The sequence below is a fragment of the Drosophila albomicans genome, chromosome 2R, assembly GCF_009650485.2.
Source record: "Drosophila albomicans strain 15112-1751.03 chromosome 2R, ASM965048v2, whole genome shotgun sequence".
Lineage (NCBI taxonomy): Eukaryota > Metazoa > Arthropoda > Insecta > Diptera > Drosophilidae > Drosophila > Drosophila albomicans.
Genome location: NC_047631.2, coordinates 20,047,044 through 20,068,934, shown reverse-complemented (window position 1 = coordinate 20,068,934; position 21,891 = coordinate 20,047,044). Strand labels below are relative to the sequence as shown.

The 21,891-nt window shown below is 42.1% G+C and overlaps 3 protein-coding genes across 10 annotated transcripts; 1 reads left to right on the top strand and 2 right to left on the bottom strand.

The window, feature by feature from the left end:
* Nucleotides 1-448: 448 nt before the first annotated feature.
* LOC117574006 (doublesex- and mab-3-related transcription factor A2) lies at nucleotides 449-4,610 on the bottom strand. 2 transcript variants are annotated; one of them, XM_052006440.1, is made up of 4 exons: nucleotides 4,372-4,610; nucleotides 4,202-4,303; nucleotides 3,689-4,148; nucleotides 449-1,546 (listed from the first exon to the last, which is right to left on the bottom strand). In XM_052006440.1, the coding sequence occupies exons 1-4, from the start codon at nucleotides 4,516-4,518 to the stop codon at nucleotides 681-683; spliced, it is 1,575 nt and encodes a 524-aa protein (XP_051862400.1). In that variant the 5' UTR covers nucleotides 4,519-4,610; the 3' UTR covers nucleotides 449-680. The 2 variants fall into 2 exon arrangements, with proteins under 2 accessions (XP_051862400.1, XP_034113472.1); XM_034257581.2 differs by having other exon boundaries at nucleotides 3,689-4,124; nucleotides 4,372-4,609.
* Nucleotides 4,611-11,797: 7,187 nt separating this feature from the next.
* On the bottom strand, nucleotides 11,798-21,641 carry LOC117574004 (RUN and FYVE domain-containing protein 2). 7 transcript variants are annotated; one of them, XM_052008206.1, is made up of 7 exons: nucleotides 20,748-21,043; nucleotides 19,803-20,660; nucleotides 15,750-16,183; nucleotides 15,430-15,680; nucleotides 14,950-15,367; nucleotides 13,242-13,339; nucleotides 11,798-12,732 (listed from the first exon to the last, which is right to left on the bottom strand). In XM_052008206.1, the coding sequence occupies exons 2-7, from the start codon at nucleotides 20,647-20,649 to the stop codon at nucleotides 12,096-12,098; spliced, it is 2,685 nt and encodes an 894-aa protein (XP_051864166.1). In that variant the 5' UTR covers nucleotides 20,650-20,660; nucleotides 20,748-21,043; the 3' UTR covers nucleotides 11,798-12,095. The 7 variants fall into 7 exon arrangements, with proteins under 7 accessions (XP_051864166.1, XP_034113467.1, XP_034113470.1 ...); XM_034257576.2 differs by having other exon boundaries at nucleotides 19,803-21,043; XM_034257579.2 differs by lacking the exons at nucleotides 19,803-20,660; nucleotides 20,748-21,043 and adding an exon at nucleotides 21,161-21,637 and having other exon boundaries at nucleotides 11,814-12,732.
* Nucleotides 16,353-19,091, top strand: LOC117576748 (uncharacterized). The gene is made up of 4 exons (XM_052008208.1): nucleotides 16,353-18,253; nucleotides 18,306-18,734; nucleotides 18,794-18,903; nucleotides 18,971-19,091. Exons 1-4 carry the CDS (start codon nucleotides 16,372-16,374, stop codon nucleotides 19,016-19,018), a joined length of 2,469 nt encoding a protein of 822 aa, XP_051864168.1. The 5' UTR covers nucleotides 16,353-16,371; the 3' UTR covers nucleotides 19,019-19,091.
* Nucleotides 21,642-21,891: the final 250 nt, after the last annotated feature.

Sequence of the window (21,891 nt, the reverse complement as noted above, 5' to 3'; positions counted from 1 at the left end):
CACCACAAAACCGCAACTCAATTATCCAACTATTATCATTAATTTTCTTCAACTTTAGGCGATTTTCACTTCCTGAAATTGATACTTCCAAAGAACGATCATAATTATCCCAAGAGTCGAAAACAATAAAGTTGTCTTGTAATTCGATTTATTGAATTTGTTTGTTGAATTTATTAAATACTTTAACACAGTGTTTGAAATGTATTATCTAAATACATAGTACGATATATGTATACATATATATGTATTGTATGCATTTGTATGTGTGCGGTATATGGTACATATACATAGGTATCTCAATAGTTATATATATATATAGTATGTATAGTATATTTAGTATGTGGTACTTTACACAATAATCTCAATAATAATGTTAATTTGATCTAATCGTATCTTAGAGTTGCTCTTAACGTATGGTACAATACTTCTGAGTTTACACTTTAGACTGGGGAGGGGCGGGGGAATACACTTACATAGAGGGAGGAAGGAAGTAGAATCTATGGATACAAGTATAGCCAAGTGTTACAATGCTTACGAACTAAAGAAAACCAATTGCTAGGCTACGATTCGGTTTCGATTTCGATTTCCCTAAAAACGGAAGTGTGTTCACAATAAACCTAATCCATATGGCAAAGGAGCTACGGCTCAAAGGGCCGGAAGACGACGTCGACAGCAGAGCCTCAATCCTGAGAGTCACCCGCGTTGCTGCTGCGATCCATGGCAATGCCGCCGGCGCCATTCGATTCCGATTGTTCGATATCCGCCGTGCTGAGCACGCCGGGCAAATAGCCCGTGCCCGCGTATGGAGCGGAAAGGAAGCGTTTGGCATGCGCCTGCATGAACGGATGATAGCGATGCGGATGCGTGGGCGAACCAAAGACAGCGGGCGGCACAAGCGGCGAGAAGGCGGACTTCATGGGAAACGGCGGCGATGGAGGGACCTGCGGCGGTGGCGGCGTTTGCGTCAGATCCTCGCCAGCGAGCATGCATTCCATGGCCTGAAGGACATCGCCGCGAAAGCGTTGCATCAGCTGCTCCACATCGCTGCGCCGACGATTGGGAAACACACGCATCAGCACATCGATGGGGGAACGTTGCTGCTGCTGCTGCTGTTGCTGATGTTGCTGCTGTTGATGCTGCGGATGCTGCTGGGCCAAATGCTGTTGCTGCAACTGCGACTGCGCTGCCGGATGATGAGCCGGGAGACCAGCGGCCGCCAGGAACTGCGTGTGATGATAGGGCATAAAGCCCTGAGCGTGTCCGTTGCCAAAGGAGCGCAACAAATGCAGATTCTCGGCGGGTGTGTTTGGCGGCGAGTTGCTGTCCTCTTTCTTCAGGCTGAGGTTCTCTGGGGTCGCCTCGTCGGGCGCCGAGTCCACGTCCAGATCGGACTCGGGTGAGCTGGGCGGACCGGTGCGTGCGGGCGACAGACTGGAAGTCAGATTAAACAGTCCGGCTACCTTGGGCCGTGGACTGCTCGGTGAACCGGACTCGGAGCCTGTATCTTGATCGGTTTCATTTGACAAGGCGGCGCCACGCTTCGAAACTGTAAAGTGAATGAAGAGAGAACAAAATTGGGAGATGAGTCTCAGGTAGTTGTGGGAAAACTGTGCGGTTTTTCACTTCACAGCGCAAAACAAATAAAAGTATCGAATTGTAAATCAAATAAAACACACACACAAAATGTAATCAAAGGAATCGCAAACAGCAAAGATTGGTACTTTGGTTGTTTTTTTGGTGGAGAGGGTTCGTTGACATGCCAACCTCGAGAACCCCCGGAAAAGAGAACCTTATAGAGACTGCAGCAACCTGTGCTCCGAAATGAAACAAGTTATACGATATTTTTTTGTTCGTTGTTGTCTATTTGATTTTGCAGTTGACGAGAAGCCGCAGTGAAAATTTAATTAAGTTGCGCCCTGTCGAGATCTGTGTGTGCCTTGTTTTTTTTTTAACCCTCGGTATTCGGCTACATTCCGGGACAAAACGGACACCTGGCTCCAGCTACAACCTCGATTTTTATTTTTGATGAAAACTCAAGCGTAAAATCGTCTTGGATTTCAGTGCAAATAAACAGTGCACTACTTAAAATGGACAGGTTGCGATTGATTCGCGTGAGAATCCTTGCGTGTTTTCCTTTCTCGAAACACAAATCAACAACCAAAAATAAAAGGAGTCCATAAAACACACACAAGAAAGAGATTCTCGTGTTACGCCCTCAGCTTGGAATTGTCTTACAGAAAAAGAAAAACAAAAAGCAAAACCTGACGATGTAATCTACATCCAAAATTGGCCCATTGACTGCCTAAGTATCTATTGATAGGCTTTGGAAACTGTTCGAGCTCAATAAATGGGGATGATTATATGACACGACATCTGAAGGTTGCTAATATGTGTCTTTAAGGTCATATAATAATGTTATTACAACAGCTCTGAAAGGCTGTCGATTTGTGAGTTTGCTTTTCGATTCGAGTTTGAGTTTGCTTTGCCTGAATATTCAAAGTCGAGTCTGGCCCGCATAAATAATGCTACGTTTTATGGGGTGAGTAGTTCATGGAAATCAAAAATCACAATATTTTTAATTGAAGGAAGTTGTGGAGGAAATTTATCAAGAAACCTTTTGTTAATACCATTGAGTAATAGTTTCTTGAATGTTAATTTATAAAATTGCGGGTTTGATAATTAAAAATAAATTTACATTATTTTTATGGATTTGAACATATTTTGTTCCCTCAATATTAGTTAGTTAATATATAATATCGATGTCTATTTTAGAAAGTAACGTAAGCTCCAAAAAGTAAAGATTTACAGTACAGAGAGAATATCAGATTTAAATGTTAGTTGTGTCGGTAGCGTTATAAAGTCCAATATCTAATTATGAGCTGATGCTTTTAGTTAGAAACATGTTTGAATAACAAAATAAAATTCGAAAAAAATAAACTTGTTTTAATTTAGCAAACATGACTTGATATAATATTTGTTCAAGATTTAGCTTAAAAAGATAGTTTAAAAAATATAGCTTATTTACTTTCTGTAAATTAACATTATATTTTGTAGCAAAATTCAGCCTATAATGCGTATTTCTTTTAATTTAAATTTCATGTTCAAAATTGTCGCTCTATAGCAAAATCCTGTGCGACATCCTCATTCTACAAAACTCTAAGCGAGACCTTTAAAATTTGAGTTTATATTCAAAAGAAAACCTACACATATTATTGGGGAATAAACCTTTTTAAATACCACACCAAACAACCTTGCTTGTTAACTGCTGTTTTTATTAAGACGAGGCTCTTTAATTGTTGCAACTTTTGCCCTTTTACTCGAATTTAAATCACAGACCCTTAGCAAAGCATTTAGCCAAGTGCGAAGCAGCGCCTTCGTTGGAAAAGCTTTGTGTTAACAACACCTAGACTGCAAACACACACACTCCCATACACTCTCACACACACACACTTAAGGAGTCAAGCAAACACACACATGCTTACGCGGAGTGTGGCACTTTATGCGCCGTTGCGCTTTTGACAATTGAAAATGAAAATAAAATGAAAAAATTATGCTGGTATTTTTCTTAGGTTTTTGTGGGGACAAATGGGGGAAAGGGGGGGCAGGTAAATGTCACACATCAGCTGCAGCAACAGCTTGTGAAGCAAACAGCGCATTAAAATACAATACATAATTTCATAGGACTTACCAGGACTCTCGTCCAGCTCGGTGCGCGTCGGCGAGAAGCCCACGCTCAGATGCTCGGATCGTGTGCGTCCATCCGTGTCGGATTCATTGCCATTGTAATGCTGCGACGACGTCGACGACTGACGATGTTGCTGTGCTTGATGCTGTTGATGTTGCTGCTGTTGCTGATGTTGCTGATGATGACTGGGCGTCGAACTTGCCTCGTAACCATCGCTGGGTGGCGACGGAATACCACCATGAAAGACGCCATTCTGTGTGGCAGCCGCAGCACCTCCGCCGCCACCGCCGCCGGCACCATGTTGTGGCTGTGGACTGTGTGAGGTGGGCGTGACGCTATCGCTGCCATTCTGTTGACCCGACCCGGGCACCGAGGTGTAAAGCAATCCCAGCTCACGTGCCTCGTTCTCCTCCTGCGCCTGTTGACGTCGCAGCGCAACCTGAAAGCCAATGGAAGCGGAAAACTAGCAGATTAGATGACTATGCGCTTGCCAGAAACAATTCGCTGTCAACCCACCTGTGCAGCCATCACACGTTGACGCTCCGCAATCAGCGTGCACTTGGCGCAAACACAATCTCGCCAGCGGCAATAGCGTTTGTGACCCTTTAAGGCGCTGACCTGCAACCGGAAAAAATGCATGATTGATCAATGCTGAACGTGTGGCAAGTGTATCCAAGTGAACTTACCACGCCATGATTGCGACAACGTGCGCATTTGGGAGTGCGTTGATAGCGCTCGGAGGCGGCGCGAAGAAAGAATGCGGGCGGCAAGGCGCCCAGCACTGGATGCTGGGACATAAGATTCTGCATGTCCACACCCGACGGCAAACTCATCACACGACTCGAACAAACACACACACACACGCACACTCACTGGCACTTTGCTCTTCTTGAGAGTAGTTTTAAATTTGCTTTGTTTTTTATTAATATTTTGTCATAAGCAATTGCGTTTGGTTTGCTGCAATTTGTGTTTTATGCGCATCGCATGCTTTGTAATAAATTGTAATATTCAATATTGTTAAAGAATTCTCGTTTCACATTCACGACGAGAAACAACGCGCTACGCTTTGACTGACGAACATGTCACACGGAGCACTCGATTGCAACTGAATCAACTTTTGCTTAAATCTAAAGCAAGCAGCAGCCACAACAGAGCGCTGACAGCAGCAGAAGAAACAGCAGCAACAGCATCAGGGCAAATGGCGGCAAGCGGCAACAATTTACCAATACAAAAGCCGCACTCACACACACACAACGAGGGTTGCAAATACATGCAAGAGCAGCGTAAATGGGACATTCAAAGAGAGAGTGTGTGTGTGTGTTTTGTTGCCACCACCTTTTTTTGTGGCGCTGCCTGCGTTGGCGTTGACGCCGACTGTGTCGTCGACGCTGGCAGCAGAGAACGGCAGCAGCAATTAAGAAAAAAGTTTCAAAATCTAATTTGGTACTGTATACAAATTTGTGCACTCGAGGCGAGCGAACGACAGCGACGACGACGACGACTGCGGCAGACGCGGCGTATGAGCAATGTAGAGGGTTTGGTTGGCTGTGGTTGTTTAGCTGCTGCTGTTGCTGCTGGCTGCTAGCGGTGGTGGTGGTGGTGGTGTTGCTGTTGTTGGTGTAGCTCATATTATTGCCTCAGCCAGCTGGTGGTTGTTTGAGGTTTCTTTCATTTTCTTTGTTGCTTTTGTTTCACAATTTCTTTTTTGCTGCTGCTGTTTATTTATTTATTTTTTGTTGTAGCTTTAACTGTGTGTGTGTGAGAGCTTCGTTTTAATGGAACAGCCAACCAAAAACGTTGTTGCGTCGCAGCAGCGATGCGACCTCGCTGCTGGTTGGCATGGCAGCGTAGGCGATACACACACACACACACACACACACACACACACACACACACACACACACACACTTACTGTGAGACACAACTGACACAGTTGGCATACAACTGTGTATTTGTTGCTTTGCTTTGCCTTTGCCTTTGCTTATGTATTAAGAGCCTGCGGCAGAAAGGGCATCAACGTTTAGAGAGCTGGCGAAACTTATGAGGAGGTCAACGTTGAAGGGACGCAGGAATCATTCGCAATGTTAAAGCTTGTTTTTTTGGTTTGGTTGGCATGTTGCCACTTTTCTATTCATTTGCAGCTGCTCATAAAAGGGGGAACGGCAGCCGACTTAGAACGCTAAATAACAATCATTGTTTATTGTTTATATTTATGAAATGTTCAGCACAACGCACCCCCAAATACAATTTTAAATCATATGCCATAAATTCCAGATCTGTTAATCATTTGATGTGAATAATGTTATAGCTGCAGGAAGGGGAATTATTTGATCAGTTGATTAAGTACAAATCAGCTTTCAGTTCTTTTTTGTAGTGGAAAATTTTAGTGTACATTTAACAGTTTGTTATTTAATTACTGAAAAGCATAAACATTTTTTTAGGTTACATTTTTAAATTTTTTAATTGATAATTTTTAATAATCAAGAAATCATAAATTAAAAAATATTTAAAGTAGCTTAAACATATTTTAATATTACAAATTTGAATTGATACATTATAATAGTCAAGAAAGCATAGAAATCACAAATTAAAAAAGTTTAAAGTAGCTTAAACATATTTTAAGATTACAAATTTGAATTGATACATTATAATAGTCAAGAAAGCATAGAAATCACAATTTAAAAAAATGTAAAGTAGCCTAGTTTTAATTTTAAGTTACTAATAATTATATATTCATTCGAATATTTCATGTACATTTCGTTTAATAATATAATATATATAAGTACATATATAAATATTATATTTATGTATGTGTGTAATAATATATTACATATTATGCATGGGGAAGTAGAAAAACAGTAGCCTTAGGTCTTCAATAGTTGTATAGTATTGCTTATAGCATCAATTAATTAAAGAACACATATTAAGTATATCACTCTATAAAAATAAGCTAAAGTTCATTTTATATAACAATATTTTCAGTTAAATATGAAACAGTACTGGCTTTGTATCTTTTTTTTAACTTCCTTATACTTTAGCACTGTTTTCATTTATTTTTATTCCTATTCTTCAATTTATTATATTCCTATTCCCACAAAAGATTTTATTTATAATGCTTGCAATCTATTCCTTTCGATAGTTAACGATAACTATCGCCGCTCCGGGTATTTTCCAGCTGCCATAGCGCACAACTTAAAGTTGTTTGTACATAAGACATGCCATGATGATGGCAGGGGGAGTTGTGGAGGCAATGGCGGCGCCAGTGGGTCGTATTGGCCTATTAGAATGTTACAAAATTATTGCAATTGAAACAAACTGCGACGGCGACGACGCCGCCAGCAGCTGCAGCAAAAGCAGCAGCAACAAACAAATACAAGTAGTAAAGCAAAAGTCACGTGTGCGAACGAATCGGCGACATTTTAAAAGCTCTGCGCACATTGCGCTCTCTCAATCTCTAGCTCTCTCTTTACTGTGCGCTGCACGTTTTGCGCTCTTCGTACAGACTCCGCCTACACGCAAAGGCGGAGTTACTGTTCACACATACACGCACAGTGCGTCACACATAGCAACGCACACAATGAAAACACAAAGCGGCTACAATGTTGTATTTGGCAGTTGGCTGGCGCAAAAGAAACAAGTTTCCAAACTGAAGAGAGGAGCAGCAAAGCTGTATGCGGTGAGTGTGTGTGTGAGAGCAGCACAAGGACAACCTTGCTTGCTCTCTCTCACTCAGTGGCTCTCGCTTTCTTGCTCTCACGCGCATTCGCTCGTTGGCAACTGTAAATGGCTAGAATCTGTTGGTTTTTATTTGTTGTTGTCGTCGTCGTCGTTGTTGTAGTTGTAGTTGTAGTTGTTGCTACCAGTTTTCAGCGTGGAGCCAATTTCTCATATTTTAACTTTGTTTAAAGTCCACACGCTCGCACACACACACACACACTCGCACACGCAACTAGAAATGTGTTGTGTGCTGCTGCTGCTGCTGGGTGGCCACTTAAAAAGTGTTTTTACTGGGGGCCAAATATGCAAATCAGTTGGACCGCACTGACAACTTCTTCAGCCAACAAAAGCTGAAACATGTCCATTATGTCGTCGACTTGGCCGCCACTCTTCATGCATGAGCTCGTCTCCAACACAGAGCTCCATGGAGGCATCCACAGGGGGGGAGCAGCGGCAATGACGACGGCGGCATCGTTCAATACAAACAATACTCGTAATCATCGTCGACTGCCGCAGTCAAGGCATCAATCAGTAACCAGTAGCCAGCAACAAACTGTGTTTAACAACAATAAATAACAACAAAAACAGAGTTCAGTAAAGAAAAAAAAAATGAAAGATATTTTATAGCGGCAAGATGAATGTGATATGCCCTCATCCGCAGCTTAGTTTATAGTTTAAGTTTAGTTTATTTATTTTGCAATTTTTCTAAGAATGCCAACTTACTTAAGTGGAATATACGAAAGTATTAACAGACTTAAAAAAAATACTTTGTTGAACATTTTTATATGTTATAATGAATGAAAGCGAGTTTCACCATTCAAGTAATCTCAATGTGTATTTTACAAATATCTTAAAACATATTAAAGTTGTTTTTGAATTTCAATTCTTTTAAAATTACAGAATTTTTTTTAATTCAATTGTTTTATTTAATCACAAATCCAAAATGAATATGAAACTAGTTCTTTCCATAAGAAGTACTTGTGTTATTGCAAAGATTTTGTTTTATATTCCCTATTTATACATTTAATTTTTAACTAATCTCTTGATAATTCAATTGTCTTCTTTAATTAGAGCTGCAAAATGTATCTGAAACTAGTTCTTTCCTCTCTGATCATTAGTAGAGTATTGCCACACATGCCTTTCATTTGAAGTTACAAACATCGTGTGGCTAAACTTGATCATCTTGAAGATGGTTAGATGCGAATGGCAATTGGCTTCCCAACACAGTGTAACACAAATATAAGTAGCCGTTACTTGTAGTTGCTTTAAATGCAAAGTGCTGATGACGAAGATGATGATGATGATGGTCATGGAGAAGGTTGCTGATGACGAAAGTTGAAATCACTTGGGGATCATTGCTACTTGCTACTTCGCTTGCCTGCTGCTGTTGACCATGTCTCTTTGCTTTTGATGCCTCCGACAGCGAAGACGGGGCGAAGACCGAGACTCCGACTCAAGTGCTCAAGTGAGCAGCAGGCTGCAAGTTACGATGAACTGCTTCTGATTCAGATGTCGATGTCGAGACAGTGACAAAAGGTATATACAGCATGTGCAGTAGGGGCTTGGAGGGGCACTTACCATACACCATTCCGGCAGACAGTCAGATTGAGAGACAAAAGAAAAGTGCCTTAAAATGTTGACAAATATTTGCCATGCATTGGCCGCAAAATTATTTGATCAAGACCACCGAAAAAACCACATACACTCGCGTTGTATACAAAGATCTTTGTGGTTGAAGGTAGAGAGATAACAAAAAGAAAAAATTGTTCAAAATTAAAAATGAAACTTGAAGACACGCGGCTAATGAGATTTCCTTGCGTCATTGCCTCATTCATTCATTCCGATTGCGATTTGTTTGTTTTACGTTTTATGATTATTATTGTAGTTGTTGTTGCTGCTGCTGCTGCTGCTGCTGCTGTTGCTGTTGTTGCGCAGTTGAACTTGTGTTTTATGTTTTTGCGTCTTGCAGCGCGACCAAAGACAATATTTGAGCAATCATCGAAGAGGGAACGCATCAGACTGTCCGCCGAACATTGTCTCTATTTTGAAAGGTCTTCTTCTTTTTTTTCTTTTTTGGTTTGCTCGGTACAGCAGGCAACCAAAAGCGTAAAGACCCCGGCTCCGGCAACAGCTATAACTACAGCTACAGCTCCAGGTTGCGGTCCAGCTCCAAAACGCTTTCCATTTGGAACTGTCAGCGGCAGGCATTTGAACAAAAGCGAGCGACGCAGCAGCAACAGCAGCAGCCACTCCAAAGTGGACAGGGGCGAGAAAAAAGTTAATTTAATTTCAAGTGTGTGCAACAATTGTCGGTCTGCGCTTATCCTTTTCAGCCGTGTTGCCGCCGCCGTCGCCGCCACCATCGTCATGTTAATAAAGTCACAACCCTCGTGGGTTGTTCATGTTTGTTTTTGTCGCCTTTTAGCATATTGTTTCTGCTTTCTTAGTTGCAAAAAACACACACAGAGAGAGAGACTTCTTCGACTTATCTTTGACATAAAGAAATCTCATTAAATAACTTCCGGCGTCTTTCAAGTCCTGTGTGTCCTGCCAGCATCTCTAGAGCTCTGTTCGCTGTTAGCCTTCGCTACAAGCTGAAACTTTGAACTCTCTTGTATTTCGTTCTCGTCGCCCAGCGAGCCATGAAATTACATTTTACTTCTCTTCCGCCTTCGACGATAATATATTTGCAAGGAGTGAGGAGTATCGTACAAAGTCGGAAGCCATTTTCATCTTCCACGTGCTGATGCTGATGCTGTTGCTGTTGCTGCTGGCTAGCAAAGGACGAAACAAATATAAAATACCGAGTAGCATAATGCTCCCTATATACTATATACACACTCCTCCTTGTATCGTGAATTCAAGGAAACGTGAAATTTTGTTAAAAGTTCACAGAAACTTTTGTGCTGTTTGTTTGTTTTCCTGTTGCTGCTGCCAAAGTTGTTAGCTCAGTTTCCTCAATCTCACGCTCATTCTCTTTGGTGACTCGTAGCAAGATGGTTTGGTGTCATATGCAGATCCCAGATACACATGAGATGGCACAAATTGTTTATTTGTAATTGTAATCGAATTTGGCCAGCTATTTGTTGCATATGCAATGTGTCTGGCCCTGTTACTTGACACACGCCAAAAGCATTCCTAGGAAATTAGCACAGAAATTGGCAAAAATAACACCAAAACCGGATGCTCGCATTTCAAACAATTTGCCGTGGCACAAAAATGGCTCAAGCAGCAAACATTTTCCGATTTTCACATTTTATACAATATTGCGAATTCCGGTACAAAAAAATCAAATTTGACACCCTAACGTAAATGGGCTATTATAGGATCGTTAGCAAGGGCAGGACGATGGGATTATGCTGCCTTGAGCCCGTAATTTGAGCTGGCCACATTTGCCCAAAACAAGGAAGGTCTCTGACTTTGGCTATGACACGCTCTCGGGTGTTAATATAATAACACAATATTGTGCACAGTTTTTCGTATAATTTTTTAATAACAATCACAGAAGAACATGAAGAGGCAACGCCCTTTAGCCTGGCTCTCAAAATTCACAGCCATTGTGTGTTTGGCAACACAAACACTGTTTCCGATTTCCATCAGTTACCCCCTCCTTCTCTCTGCTTTGCGATTACCCAACCCGGTTATCTAACCCTCAGTTAGGAGCGCGGAAAAAACGCCCCTTTGCCATCGACGAGGTGAGGTAACTGTTATTAGTTGAATCTGCACATATGCCTGCCTGCCTGCCTGGACAAGGGCGCGTGTTTCCCAGCCATGCTCCGGGTTTAAGTTATGTTAATGATAACTCTTGAACAGCCCGTGGGCTGTATTTAGCTATGTACGCTGCCAGCTGTGAATTTTATTTGATTTAATTAAAAAAGACAGCGTGTATGGCGATACATAATGGCCGTTGAATTGGCAGACAATCATTTTGTGTGTGAGTCCGGGATGCATGACCACTTTTATTGCGCATCAATGTAATGAAAATATATATAAAAAAAACAGACCTTCGCTAATAAGAAACGTAACATTAAATTGCAATTCTATGGTGCAAACAAAACTTTGAATACTGGCGGTAAGTGGCTTGCAGTAAACATTTTAGATTATCGTTTATCGATAATTTTGGCAAATATACTAAAAATACGCATGTGCAAAGTAACTGTTAAGTTAACAGACAGGAATAGTGTTAACAGCTTTGAATTGCAGTGAAGAAAACATCCAGCCACACAAGCATAATATAGTCGTTATTTGAAAATTAGTATTTAAAAATAAGTGAGAAATTATTCTTTTTAAGAAAATAAAAATATCTGCTGATATTAAAATAAAAATATTATAAAATCATTTCAAAAATAATAATTTTTTATTATTTTAGCTGTAAAACACCAATGAGAGCAATAAGTGCACGAATTTTTTCCTCAGAAATAAAGATTTCTATTATAATATAATTTTAAAATATAATATTTATTTAATTTTGAACAAGCTTTTAATCTTTATATAAAATGAATTCGTTAAATGCATGACTTGCCAATTGGGTACAGGGAATGAGCGGCAACTAGTCAGTAAATGGATAACTTGTATGTATTACACAGACTCAAAAAACAATATTTATTTATAACAATTATTGGCAAATATATATTTAGTTGTATATATAAACGTACTAAATGTGTGTATATGTAGAAACATTATTTATTGTTCATCATTTGCCAGTGGAAGCATAACAGGCATCACAAACCCGAACAGGTCGACCAGGCTGTCCCTGGGCATTGAGCAGCGGCAGTGTGTGCTCCGAGCACGCCTTGCAGAAGATCTCGCCACAGCTGCGGCAGTGATGCTTCCTCCTTGTCAAGTTAAACTCCCGTGTGCACGCGGTGCAGTGGGTGGCAATCGAGTCGGGCGCCCAAATGCCCGGGCTGCTGACCGTATCAGGTGTCGTCTGTTGCAGGGACTGCGATGAGCCCGAGAGTAGCTGCTGATGACGTCGTTCGTTGTCCTGGAACTCGGAGATTTTCAATTTGCTGACACTCAGTTGAATGCCTAGTTCTTCGAGCGTTGTTTGTGCCTCGCTCCATTGAGTGCGCACCTTCTCCAAGTCAAGCCTTAGCTTCTCGTTCTTCTGTTTCTCCTCGTTGAGCTCTTTGACGCAGCTTTGTAGCGTCGCAATCTTCTCCTTCAGCCTCAGTTCCTTCTCCTGCAACGAGCTGCGCCATTCACGTTCAATGCGACTTTCTGCCTCGGCTCTAGCTGCTCGCTCTTCGCTTGCCGTGACTTGGGTGGATAACGTCTGCGATGTGCTCTTCAGTATCTCGCCCAAGTTGCTCTTGTCGTTAGTCCATCTGGCAGGGAAGGGAATACATCACTTTGATTAAACACCTTCGTATTTACTTTCAATATGTACTATTTAATATCTCACTATCCTTTCTAATTTAAAATACTTCTCTAAAATTTGAATACTTCTCTAATTTAAATACTTTTCTATGATTTTATATACTTCTCTATGATTTTGAAAAAATTTTAAAAACTTTAAGCATTGTTATTATCCACTATATTTGTTAGCTCTATGAGTTTTGAAGAAAATTTAAGTGAAATAATTAAAATACTATCGATCTTTTCAGAAAAATTCATAGTGAAGATAGTTTGCTTTAATTTTGGCAGTAATTGAAACTCATTAAATGAGCAATATTAATATTTTTTGCTATACCTATAGCTCCGATATATTTTTCCTTAAAAGACTGCACTATAAATGCATACAAAATTTCTGACAGAACTGGTGAAATTCCACTTAACTCAATAGCTTTCTGATCATGACATATTTTATAGTAAAATCCCCAAAAAGCATTCTTACTTTTTCTCTAATTTATCAATTGTGCTCGCCATGTCTTCCTTTTGGCACTCTAACTTGGTCATTAATTCCGTTTTGTGGCTCAGCGAAGCATTGCAGTCCTGTCGATAAAGAAAAGATGCAAGAATCTTTTGTACAATTGCTTTACAAGCAAGCAACAATCCACAACCTCATAAATGTAGAAATATTTGTTAGTTCGAAATGAAAGACTAGAGTTAAGATAAGTTTTATTTCTTTGGTTTAGCTATAGTAATTAGTAGTACGAGTATGTGTGTATGTAGTCCCTTTAACATTGTTGGTGTAGATACATATTTATATAATTACATTGTTAGTAAAGCAAGTTGAAAGAAAGTACATATGCATATCGAGTAAATATAATGCTATAACTCAGCTCCATAACTATACATATGATTTGGAATTCTTTATTCTTTTGGGGGGGACATGGATATAGAGGAAGGGAATTCGGCTAACAGCTTATAATTTTGTTTAGAATCATCAACAACTTGTTACGATTATACATTTGTTTTTCTATATAGTATGTGTATATATATAATATTTATAGTATGACTAGGGAGTTTCTCTAAGCATTGAAGGCATCGTACATTCAAGTAATATCGTATCGTATATATATAAAACATAGACTCGCTAATAACATTTATTGTTTGTTAAGCAGGTTTTGCACATTGTGTGTTCCGATTTAGGTTATTTTGTAACTCTACAACAGGTGACAGCAGGTCGTCAGATCGAATCAGGAACCATAACTCGTAAGTATATAGAGTGTATATACACACACACGCATCCAGCAGAAATTATAGATTGTTATACTCGTAGAACTTAAATAAATGCCTTCTCAACAATTAATTAATAACTACAGTTCGCCACTGCGATTTAAGTATTGCCCAGCGTCGTCGTCTCCTGATCCTGGGACAGCGCATAATCACTGCGAGATCCATCGCCGCCAATCTTAAAGTGCTGGGTCACAGCAGCAGCTGCCTCGGCCAGTTCATCGTTCAACGACTTGGCGGATGTGGGCGTCTTAATGGCAGCGGCAGCGGCATCTCCGGCCAGCAATTGAGACTGCTGCTCCAGGGGCGGAGGAGGAGCTGCATTGGCTGGAGACTTGCGATAGTTGTTGGGATTAAAGGGCGGAATGCCATCCATTTTGAGGTGAAGTCGCTTCATGGGCGGTCCAGTGTCCTGTTTGTGCTTCTTGGTGAGTGCTTCGAACTTTTGGAGATTCTGCTGACGTCGAGTGTTGGGTGATCGATCGACCCCGCCAGATGATGAGGAACTGCAGCCGGCGCTCACCTGTTGCTGTTCGACGAGCTTGGATTCGTATTTCTTTTCTAGCGATTGTAAAATGTTACCAATTTGTGAGGCTTTCGTTTGCAAACGAGAGACCATCTCGCCTTTCTGTGTGAGTTCATCTTCACATTCCTAATTGAATTTTAAACGAGGTAAATTATATTTTGTTTTTCTTTTTTTGAAGTTGTTTTTTCGATTGATAACTTATTGACAAAATAGCGTCAAATTACGCTTACAACTTGGGTCGAATTTGTTGAAAGATTAAACCAAAGACAGCAAACAAACCAATAACTAGCGACCAAATGAGCTCATGTTGATGATGAATGTGATCAGATGAGTTAAGTTGTGTGATGCTGATGTTGGGTGTGGAGTCTGGGGAAGAGGGGGAGGAGGAGGATATACGCACCTGCAACTTGCGATACATCTCCAGATTGATCTGTTTGATGTCATCCAATTGTCGTCGCAGCGACACAATCGTGTCCTGCTTCTCGTGAATGTCCTTCTCCAGCAGCTTCATGGCCATATCGGACTCGGCCTTCAAGGACACCTGCAATTTGAGCTCTTTGTCCAGTTCGCTTGTCTTTTTGCGCTGATCCGACAACTCGGCATTGACAGCCTCGAACTGTTGCGCCTTCTCCTTGTCACTGCTGCTGCCATTAGAGCTGTTGTCGGAGTGCGCAGTCTGACTGGCAGATTGTCGCATGGCTTGATTCTCGGCTTGGAGCGCCAGCAGACTGTTGCGGGCAATGGCCAGATCCTCCTTCATCAGCGCATTTGTAGTGGTCAGCGACTCCACCTTGGCCTGCAGATTTGCCACAGTTGCACTGAAAATGTGTTTAAAGATTACTCGAATGTCTTCCGTTTGTCAACGGTGCTTCTAACGCACTTGAGATGTCGATTGAGCTCCTCAATGTAGTTCTTCTGATCGAGCACAGCAATCATGTTGCCCTGTCCAGCTGCATCGATTGGCGCCGGCGGTGCTGAGGACTCCTCGTTGGGCTCAGCATTGCGCGAACTGGAGCGCAAATAAAGCGAGAAATCAATGACGCCCTGCTGCGAATCCAGATCCTCTTCCTTGACGCACAGATTGCAATCGATGACATTGAGACCAACCAATATGCCCATAATAACCACAATCTGTAAAAATGGCAAATGGGGGAAGGCTAATTATGCCAAATCCGAGCATAAAACATCCACAAAACAGACCTCATCGCTCATCATGAGCGCATGCGGCTCGTAGTAATCGAGGAGCGAGTCATCGCGATGCTCGATCAGCGCCTGCAGGTAATCGGATAGCTTCTTTTGCATCAGCGCAATGCGCAGCCAGGCCCGAGCACGTCCAATGTGCGTGCGCACCGTGGGCAGATCCCGAACGCTGGCCGTGATGTCCTGCGCCTCGGGGCAATAGTTCTCGACGCTCTGCAACAGATCCCAGAGCTCTTTGCGCGGCCCGAGCAAACCCTTCTTGGGCCTCAGGCCATGGCCCAGCACATGCTCGATGACAATGAAAAAGTGCTGCAGCGGCAGATGATCCGAGTCGAGCATGCGTCCATAGCGCAACGATTGCTCCAATAGCTCCTTGACGACCAGCTTACAGATGTTCACCAGATTGCTGCGTTCGATTTCCGCCGTGTCGCGTGCTGTAATAATAATTGTTTTACGGTCCCGAAATTGGCGGTTTAGCATTGTTGCTTGAAACGTTGTTTTCAAATATATAGCGAACTTGTAATTTGTTGTGGTAATTTGTGTTCATCTGTATATCTTAAAGTTACTATCAAGATCGAAGCATTCCAGCTTCAAAAACAACAATGAAATCTCTATAGAAATAATGAACATTTATGTGCTGTTCTCGTTGCTATTGTTTCTGGCGCCCGGCGGTTGTCCCATCTATAGCATCGATGTGTCCACACTGGAGGTGCCCACTGACTTTCAGAATGAGCTAACACTGCAATCGATGCTCTCCTCCGAAATGCACCAATATCGCAATAGTCTCAACTCTAATGCCAAACTCAATGAACTGACAGCCGCTCAGCATTTTGAGCAGGCCCATCCTCAAGTTGAAGATAATCCCTTCGATCACAGCGATCTAATGCGCAGCATTGAGGATCGCATCAAGGCCACATACTATGCAGCTGCCTCGCCCGATGAACTGGATGCTCACATTGAACAGCAGCAGGAACCACAGTCGAGTCAGAAGTGCTCTCGCAGTGCCAGCGATGAAGACACATTCCTGGGCACCAATCTCTTCGGCAGCTATCCCAAGAAATGCTTCTCCGCCGAGGATATTGCGCTGATGTCCGCACGAAGGGACTTTGAAATGCTTGTACCCAAATCCTATCCTCAATGTCTACTACACGATGGCATTGTCTACACGCTAATGAAGTACTTCAATAGTGTCAATCAGCTAGTGAAACGCATGACCGATACGGACTCAAGGCGACTGCTACAAAGTGCCTTCTACGATGCCTTGGGTGGCTATTTGCGCTTTTATCTGTTGCCTGTGGCACAAGTCTCTTACTATGCAGGACGCTTAAAGCTGTGCACCGTGGAGCGTTTGGTGACACTGTATCGCCAGTGTCGACAGATGCTCAACACAAATGGCAATGGCTGGAAAATTCCTGTAGCAGATGTGCTCTGCCAGCTGAAGACAGTGCACATTAAACCCATTCGATTGAATGGGGAACAAGGCAATGAAAATGATGCCTCGAGTTGTGCATTGCTCGATCAGAGCTGTGTCAATGAGGATGCGCAGAGGGAGCAAATGTTGGTGCCGCTGCCGCATCTGGAGGCCGAGGATAGCGATGGCTATCTAAGCAATATATTCTTGCCTTTCAAGCATCGACGAATCTACAATTTGCGCTCTGCCGAAGCTTCCTTCATACTCGTGAAGTTCTACAGAACTCTCAGCAATTGCTATCGGTTTCAGGGCATCAGTCCCAAGACATATAATCAGAAACTACGCAACTGGATAAGGGAAAACCTGCAGGTTCATTATCGGGATGAGATGTTCTATCCTGGTTTGGGCGGTGTATTGCAAGTCTATGAAGTACTTGGATACTCAGCAAAATCTTCGGAGCAATCGGAAGAAAACGAGGAGCCTGTACTGAGTGAAGATGACTCCAAGGACTATCAGTTGGCTACCGACGATGAAAACTGTAATGCAAGGAAAAGCGACAAAAAGGATAAGGAAGCTGCTTCCCGAAAACAAAGTCGTTCGGCAGCACATGATGTTACTGTTGAGGGAGCTGGACAAAAGAGTCCAAAGGAGCCTAACAACGAGGAGGAATGCGTGGAATGCGACGATGAGAGTTACATTGGCTACATTGCCGCCTTTTTGGCGCTGCTTCTGTTGCTGCTCATCCTGATCATTTGTTGTTGCTTGCAAAAACGTAAAAAGGGTATTGCTCAAACTGTTATCACTAAGAACACGCACTCAAAACCCAAAGAGAGAGTTGTCGAAAAATCGTCAGACAAGAACATCCCGGATGTGGAAGCACCACAAAGCCCCAATCCTGAAGAGCATCATAGCTGCTGGAAAACATTATTTCGCAGTCGCAAAAAGCAACGTAGGAAAGAACGAAAAGTTCGAGAGACTGTTCCGACCGAAATTAAAACTGAGCCTAATCCTGGCATGGGCATCATAGGCAGCCAAATGGATGTCTATCCAATGAAACTGACCAACTTGGAAAAGTATCTGCCACGCAAAAAAGGTAAGATTGTGTATTTGAAAATTGAGCTACGTTACTGAACTCTTTAGCTTAGCTTCAACTACAGAGCCTTATTATGAACTGGGTTCTATGACGTCGACCTCATCGCTGGGCTATCAATTCCAAAGAAAATTTATACCCCTTCACATGCAACGAGAGAAACGAGACACATATTACACGAAATCAGAGAGAAAACGTTCCAAGCCACTTGCTAAACAGACGAGCAGGGAGCATAGACCTCAAAAGGATCAGAATATGGAGCAAAGGGAATCTTATCCAGCTAAGGATGATGACGGTATACGACAAATCTATAGTCATGGGAGCAAATTTAAAAGGCAAGAGGGCGGACTACATCGAATTGAAAAAGACGGTAGTGAGGATGAGAGTAAGTCTAAATTCTGTGATTATTCTACAATGAAGACACTCAGTAGTAGCCCCGACAGAAAAAAAGAGTCAGGTGATAGGGAAAAAAGTCAAAGTTCAGGTAAATTCCTGTAAAGGAACTAATTATCTACAGCATTAAAAACTTAAATTCACCCACAGCGCCCCAATTCAGCAGGCAAATCATTCTGAACCAAGACTCACAACCCATTACTGAGGAAACTGCATCGATGCCCTGCTCTTCAACAGCTGGCTCAAGTGCAGGCCGAGAGGTAATTTAATTAATACGTTATAGTCTCCAGTGTTTGTCCTCTCATATCTTGTCTTAACCTAATTTAGTCGAATGCGCCTAGCTGGGAAACTACCTTTGATGAGGACAGCAAGTGAAGTGCATTTGTGTACCCTTTTTTACTTGTTACATTGTTTATAAATATATTTACTTAATAAAGTTCATTGTCTGTTTAAGCTGGCTGCCTGTCTAACATTCTGATCTAAGATTAGGGGAAGCCCACTCGAGACGTATGAAAAAATAGCGAGACAAAAGTGTGTGTACAAAGCATAATAATGCCGTAGCATGCCAACTGAAGATTATCTGTTGTGTTGAAGAACTTAACAAGTTACTGCGTTTATGCTGTGCTCTTTCCTTGCAAACATGTGTGAGTGAAAATAGTGCAGTAACGGTTGCCAATTATAAGGTACACTTACAATGCATACTAAAGGCACATTTAATTGCAAATGTACCGTTTTCATGCCAAGTGTACCATTCTAAAAATGTACCATTGACAAGCTGTTAGGCGCAGCCAACTTAGCGTGCTTGCACAATTAACTTGTAGTATTGCCAGACTAAGCTAAGTAGTCTGGCAATGCTAGCAAATCAAATTCAATTAGTGTGTTGAGGAGCAAAATGAGCATAAACGTAGTTTAGATAAACTAATTAAACATCAATAACAACTACTCACTACAAAAGAAGAAGACGTAAACGAAAACGAAAGAAAGATGCTTGCAAATGAGGAAAGGACAAGAAGCAACCTACAGAGATGCGACCACTCAGCAAGTGTGCCACCGATGAGGCCCACATTCTTGTGTTGCTGATGCGGTGGTGCCGCGAGTGCATTTGAGCCGACAACGTCGCACAGACGACGACCGATTAGATTTTCAATTGCCATAATACCGTTATCCTCAAGAGTGCTGCTCGCCGCCGTCGACAAACCCGAGTAACGTTTGTTCCGCTGCCCAAACTGATGATTCGACTGTTGATGACGCGATGACTGCACATTGGAGATGCCCATAGAGTTTCCACCTCCAGCAGCAGCAGCAATAGAATTTCCAATGGAATTCCCAGCATTTACATTTAATGCCGCAGCACCGCCGCCAACGGTCTTCACTCCGCCGGCCACATCAATGTCCTGCAGCTCCTTGAGGCACAGCCATTCGCCATCGACGGAGACACGGAAATTGCACAGATAAATCGTGTCCTGCACTCCGCCAGCCAACTCCTCGTTTGTATTGGCATGCGATGCTTTTGGCAAAGCAATTGTGTTGCTGTTGTTGTTGTACGGCTGCAGCTGTTGTTGTTGTTGTTGTTGTTGCGATGACTGTGGTGGCAAAACGGGGGCGGGAGCGGAAGCGGGTGCGACGGTGGGTGTCACTGTCACTGCGGTCGTCGATTGCTGTTGGGGTTGATTCTGACCCTTTTGTGCTTTTGCTGTTGCTGTCTTTGCATTCGAGCTGCTTTCTGTGGTGGTTCCTGTTGTTGTTGCCGCTGCTTGCATTGCAGTCGATGACGCAGCCGACTTGGTCGACTTGCCGACTTGTTGTTGCATACTTTGTGGCGTTTTCTTTACGCCAACGGACGTTGTTGTTGCTGTTGTTGGCGTTTTAATGACGCCTTTCATTTGCCTGGACGACGAACTTGCTGCACTTGTAGTCGATGACATGCCCGACTTTGCTCTGGTCACACTGTTATTGTTGTTGTTGTTGAGCTTTGTCTTTTTTGCATCCTCGACTAATCCACGCATTGTGCTGTCTACTGTAATTCGAATTCAGTTGAAGCAGCAATAAAAATAGATATCCAAAAAGTGAAGGCTTAAAAGCTGCTGCCCACACAACAACATACGTATATAATGAATGTGAATCCACAAAGTTATTCCAGCAGCGTTTTTTACTGCGTGTTTGATGCGCACAGATGTTCCGCCGAAAAACACTTTATGAATATCTTATGGCATTCGTTTATTGTGTAAATATGTTTCAAAATTTAATAATTCTCCCTTTTCGTTTTCTTTTTCTTTTTGGTCGCTGCGATGAGTTATCCTGTTGTTGCGTTGTGAATGACTGAGACAAAAGCTCCCTATTGATTTGTCAAGCACGGTTAGCAACGAAGCTTTTACATGGGAGCTTTACATGAGGGGTGTTCACGGTAACATTTTTGAAAATTTTTTGAAGCTTGCACATTTGCACTTTAAATTTCATAGCAATTTCGCGGCAATAAAAATAGTATAGGTATATGTAAATGTAGTTGTTTGTACTCACCGGGCTTTTTACGTTTGCCAGCTGGGAATGCTGGCGACGTTGTTGCAGTAGTTGTTGTCGTAGCTACTGTTTGTGGCAATTCGGGGTACGTTGTTGTGCCATCAATAATTTCAGAGTTTGCCGCCGCTGCGGCGGCATTCGAGAATTGTGTGGAGATTTGATTGAAGATGTGCGATGATATAGATTCGGTGCGGCGTAAAGTGTCGCGCAGGCGATTCAATGATGAACTGGGCGCAGGCGTTGGAGTTGCTGGCGAACTCGACGTAGTCGAATCGTCACTTTTTTCATGGCGCACCAATAAATCGTCTGTGCTCATTTTGCTTGATACCCACAATACATAAACACGCTCCCACCCAACTTATTCACTGTGTACTGCAACACGCATTTACTGAATTATATGCACTGCACTTAATTATCGTATATTTCACAAAACAAACATAAACAAAGCCCGACGACACAATTGGAATACAACTAAAACAGCTGTTGCATGCGATGCAACCCCTCCCCTTATTAATGCGGGTCATTTGACATTTTAACATGTTACTGCAATGTTATTAACAGCATGCGACTGTTGCGTTTTAAATATTTACATAGCTTTTATAAATGTCTTTGTATATTTAAAATAGTAATAAATAAATAATTGTAATATAATAATATAAATAAAATATTTGCGAAATTGTACTTTGTTTTTAATGTTGACTACAATTGCTCTCACAACAAGTGTGACCAAA

Bases quoted from the DNA above. Each gene is read 5' to 3' on its own strand.
- LOC117576748 (XM_052008208.1), top strand. From the start codon at position 16,372: ATGAACATTTATGTGCTGTTCTCGTTGCTATTGTTTCTGGCGCCCGGC. The intron at 18,735-18,793 runs GTAAATTCCTGT...ATTCACCCACAG, and splicing joins GGAAAAAAGTCAAAGTTCAG to CGCCCCAATTCAGCAGGCAA. The intron at 18,904-18,970 runs GTAATTTAATTA...AACCTAATTTAG, and splicing joins GCTCAAGTGCAGGCCGAGAG to TCGAATGCGCCTAGCTGGGA.
- LOC117574004 (XM_034257576.2), bottom strand. From the start codon at position 20,649: ATGCGTGGATTAGTCGAGGATGCAAAAAAGACAAAGCTCAACAACAAC. The intron at 16,184-19,802 runs GTATTATGGCAA...TTATTATTACAG, and splicing joins CAGCACTCTTGAGGATAACG to CACGCGACACGGCGGAAATC. The intron at 12,733-13,241 runs GTAAGAATGCTT...CTTCCCTGCCAG, and splicing joins ATTGATAAATTAGAGAAAAA to ATGGACTAACGACAAGAGCA.
- LOC117574006 (XM_052006440.1), bottom strand. From the start codon at position 4,518: ATGAGTTTGCCGTCGGGTGTGGACATGCAGAATCTTATGTCCCAGCAT. The intron at 4,304-4,371 runs GTAAGTTCACTT...TTCCGGTTGCAG, and splicing joins GTTGTCGCAATCATGGCGTG to GTCAGCGCCTTAAAGGGTCA. The intron at 1,547-3,688 runs GTAAGTCCTATG...TTCACTTTACAG, and splicing joins CGAGCTGGACGAGAGTCCTG to TTTCGAAGCGTGGCGCCGCC.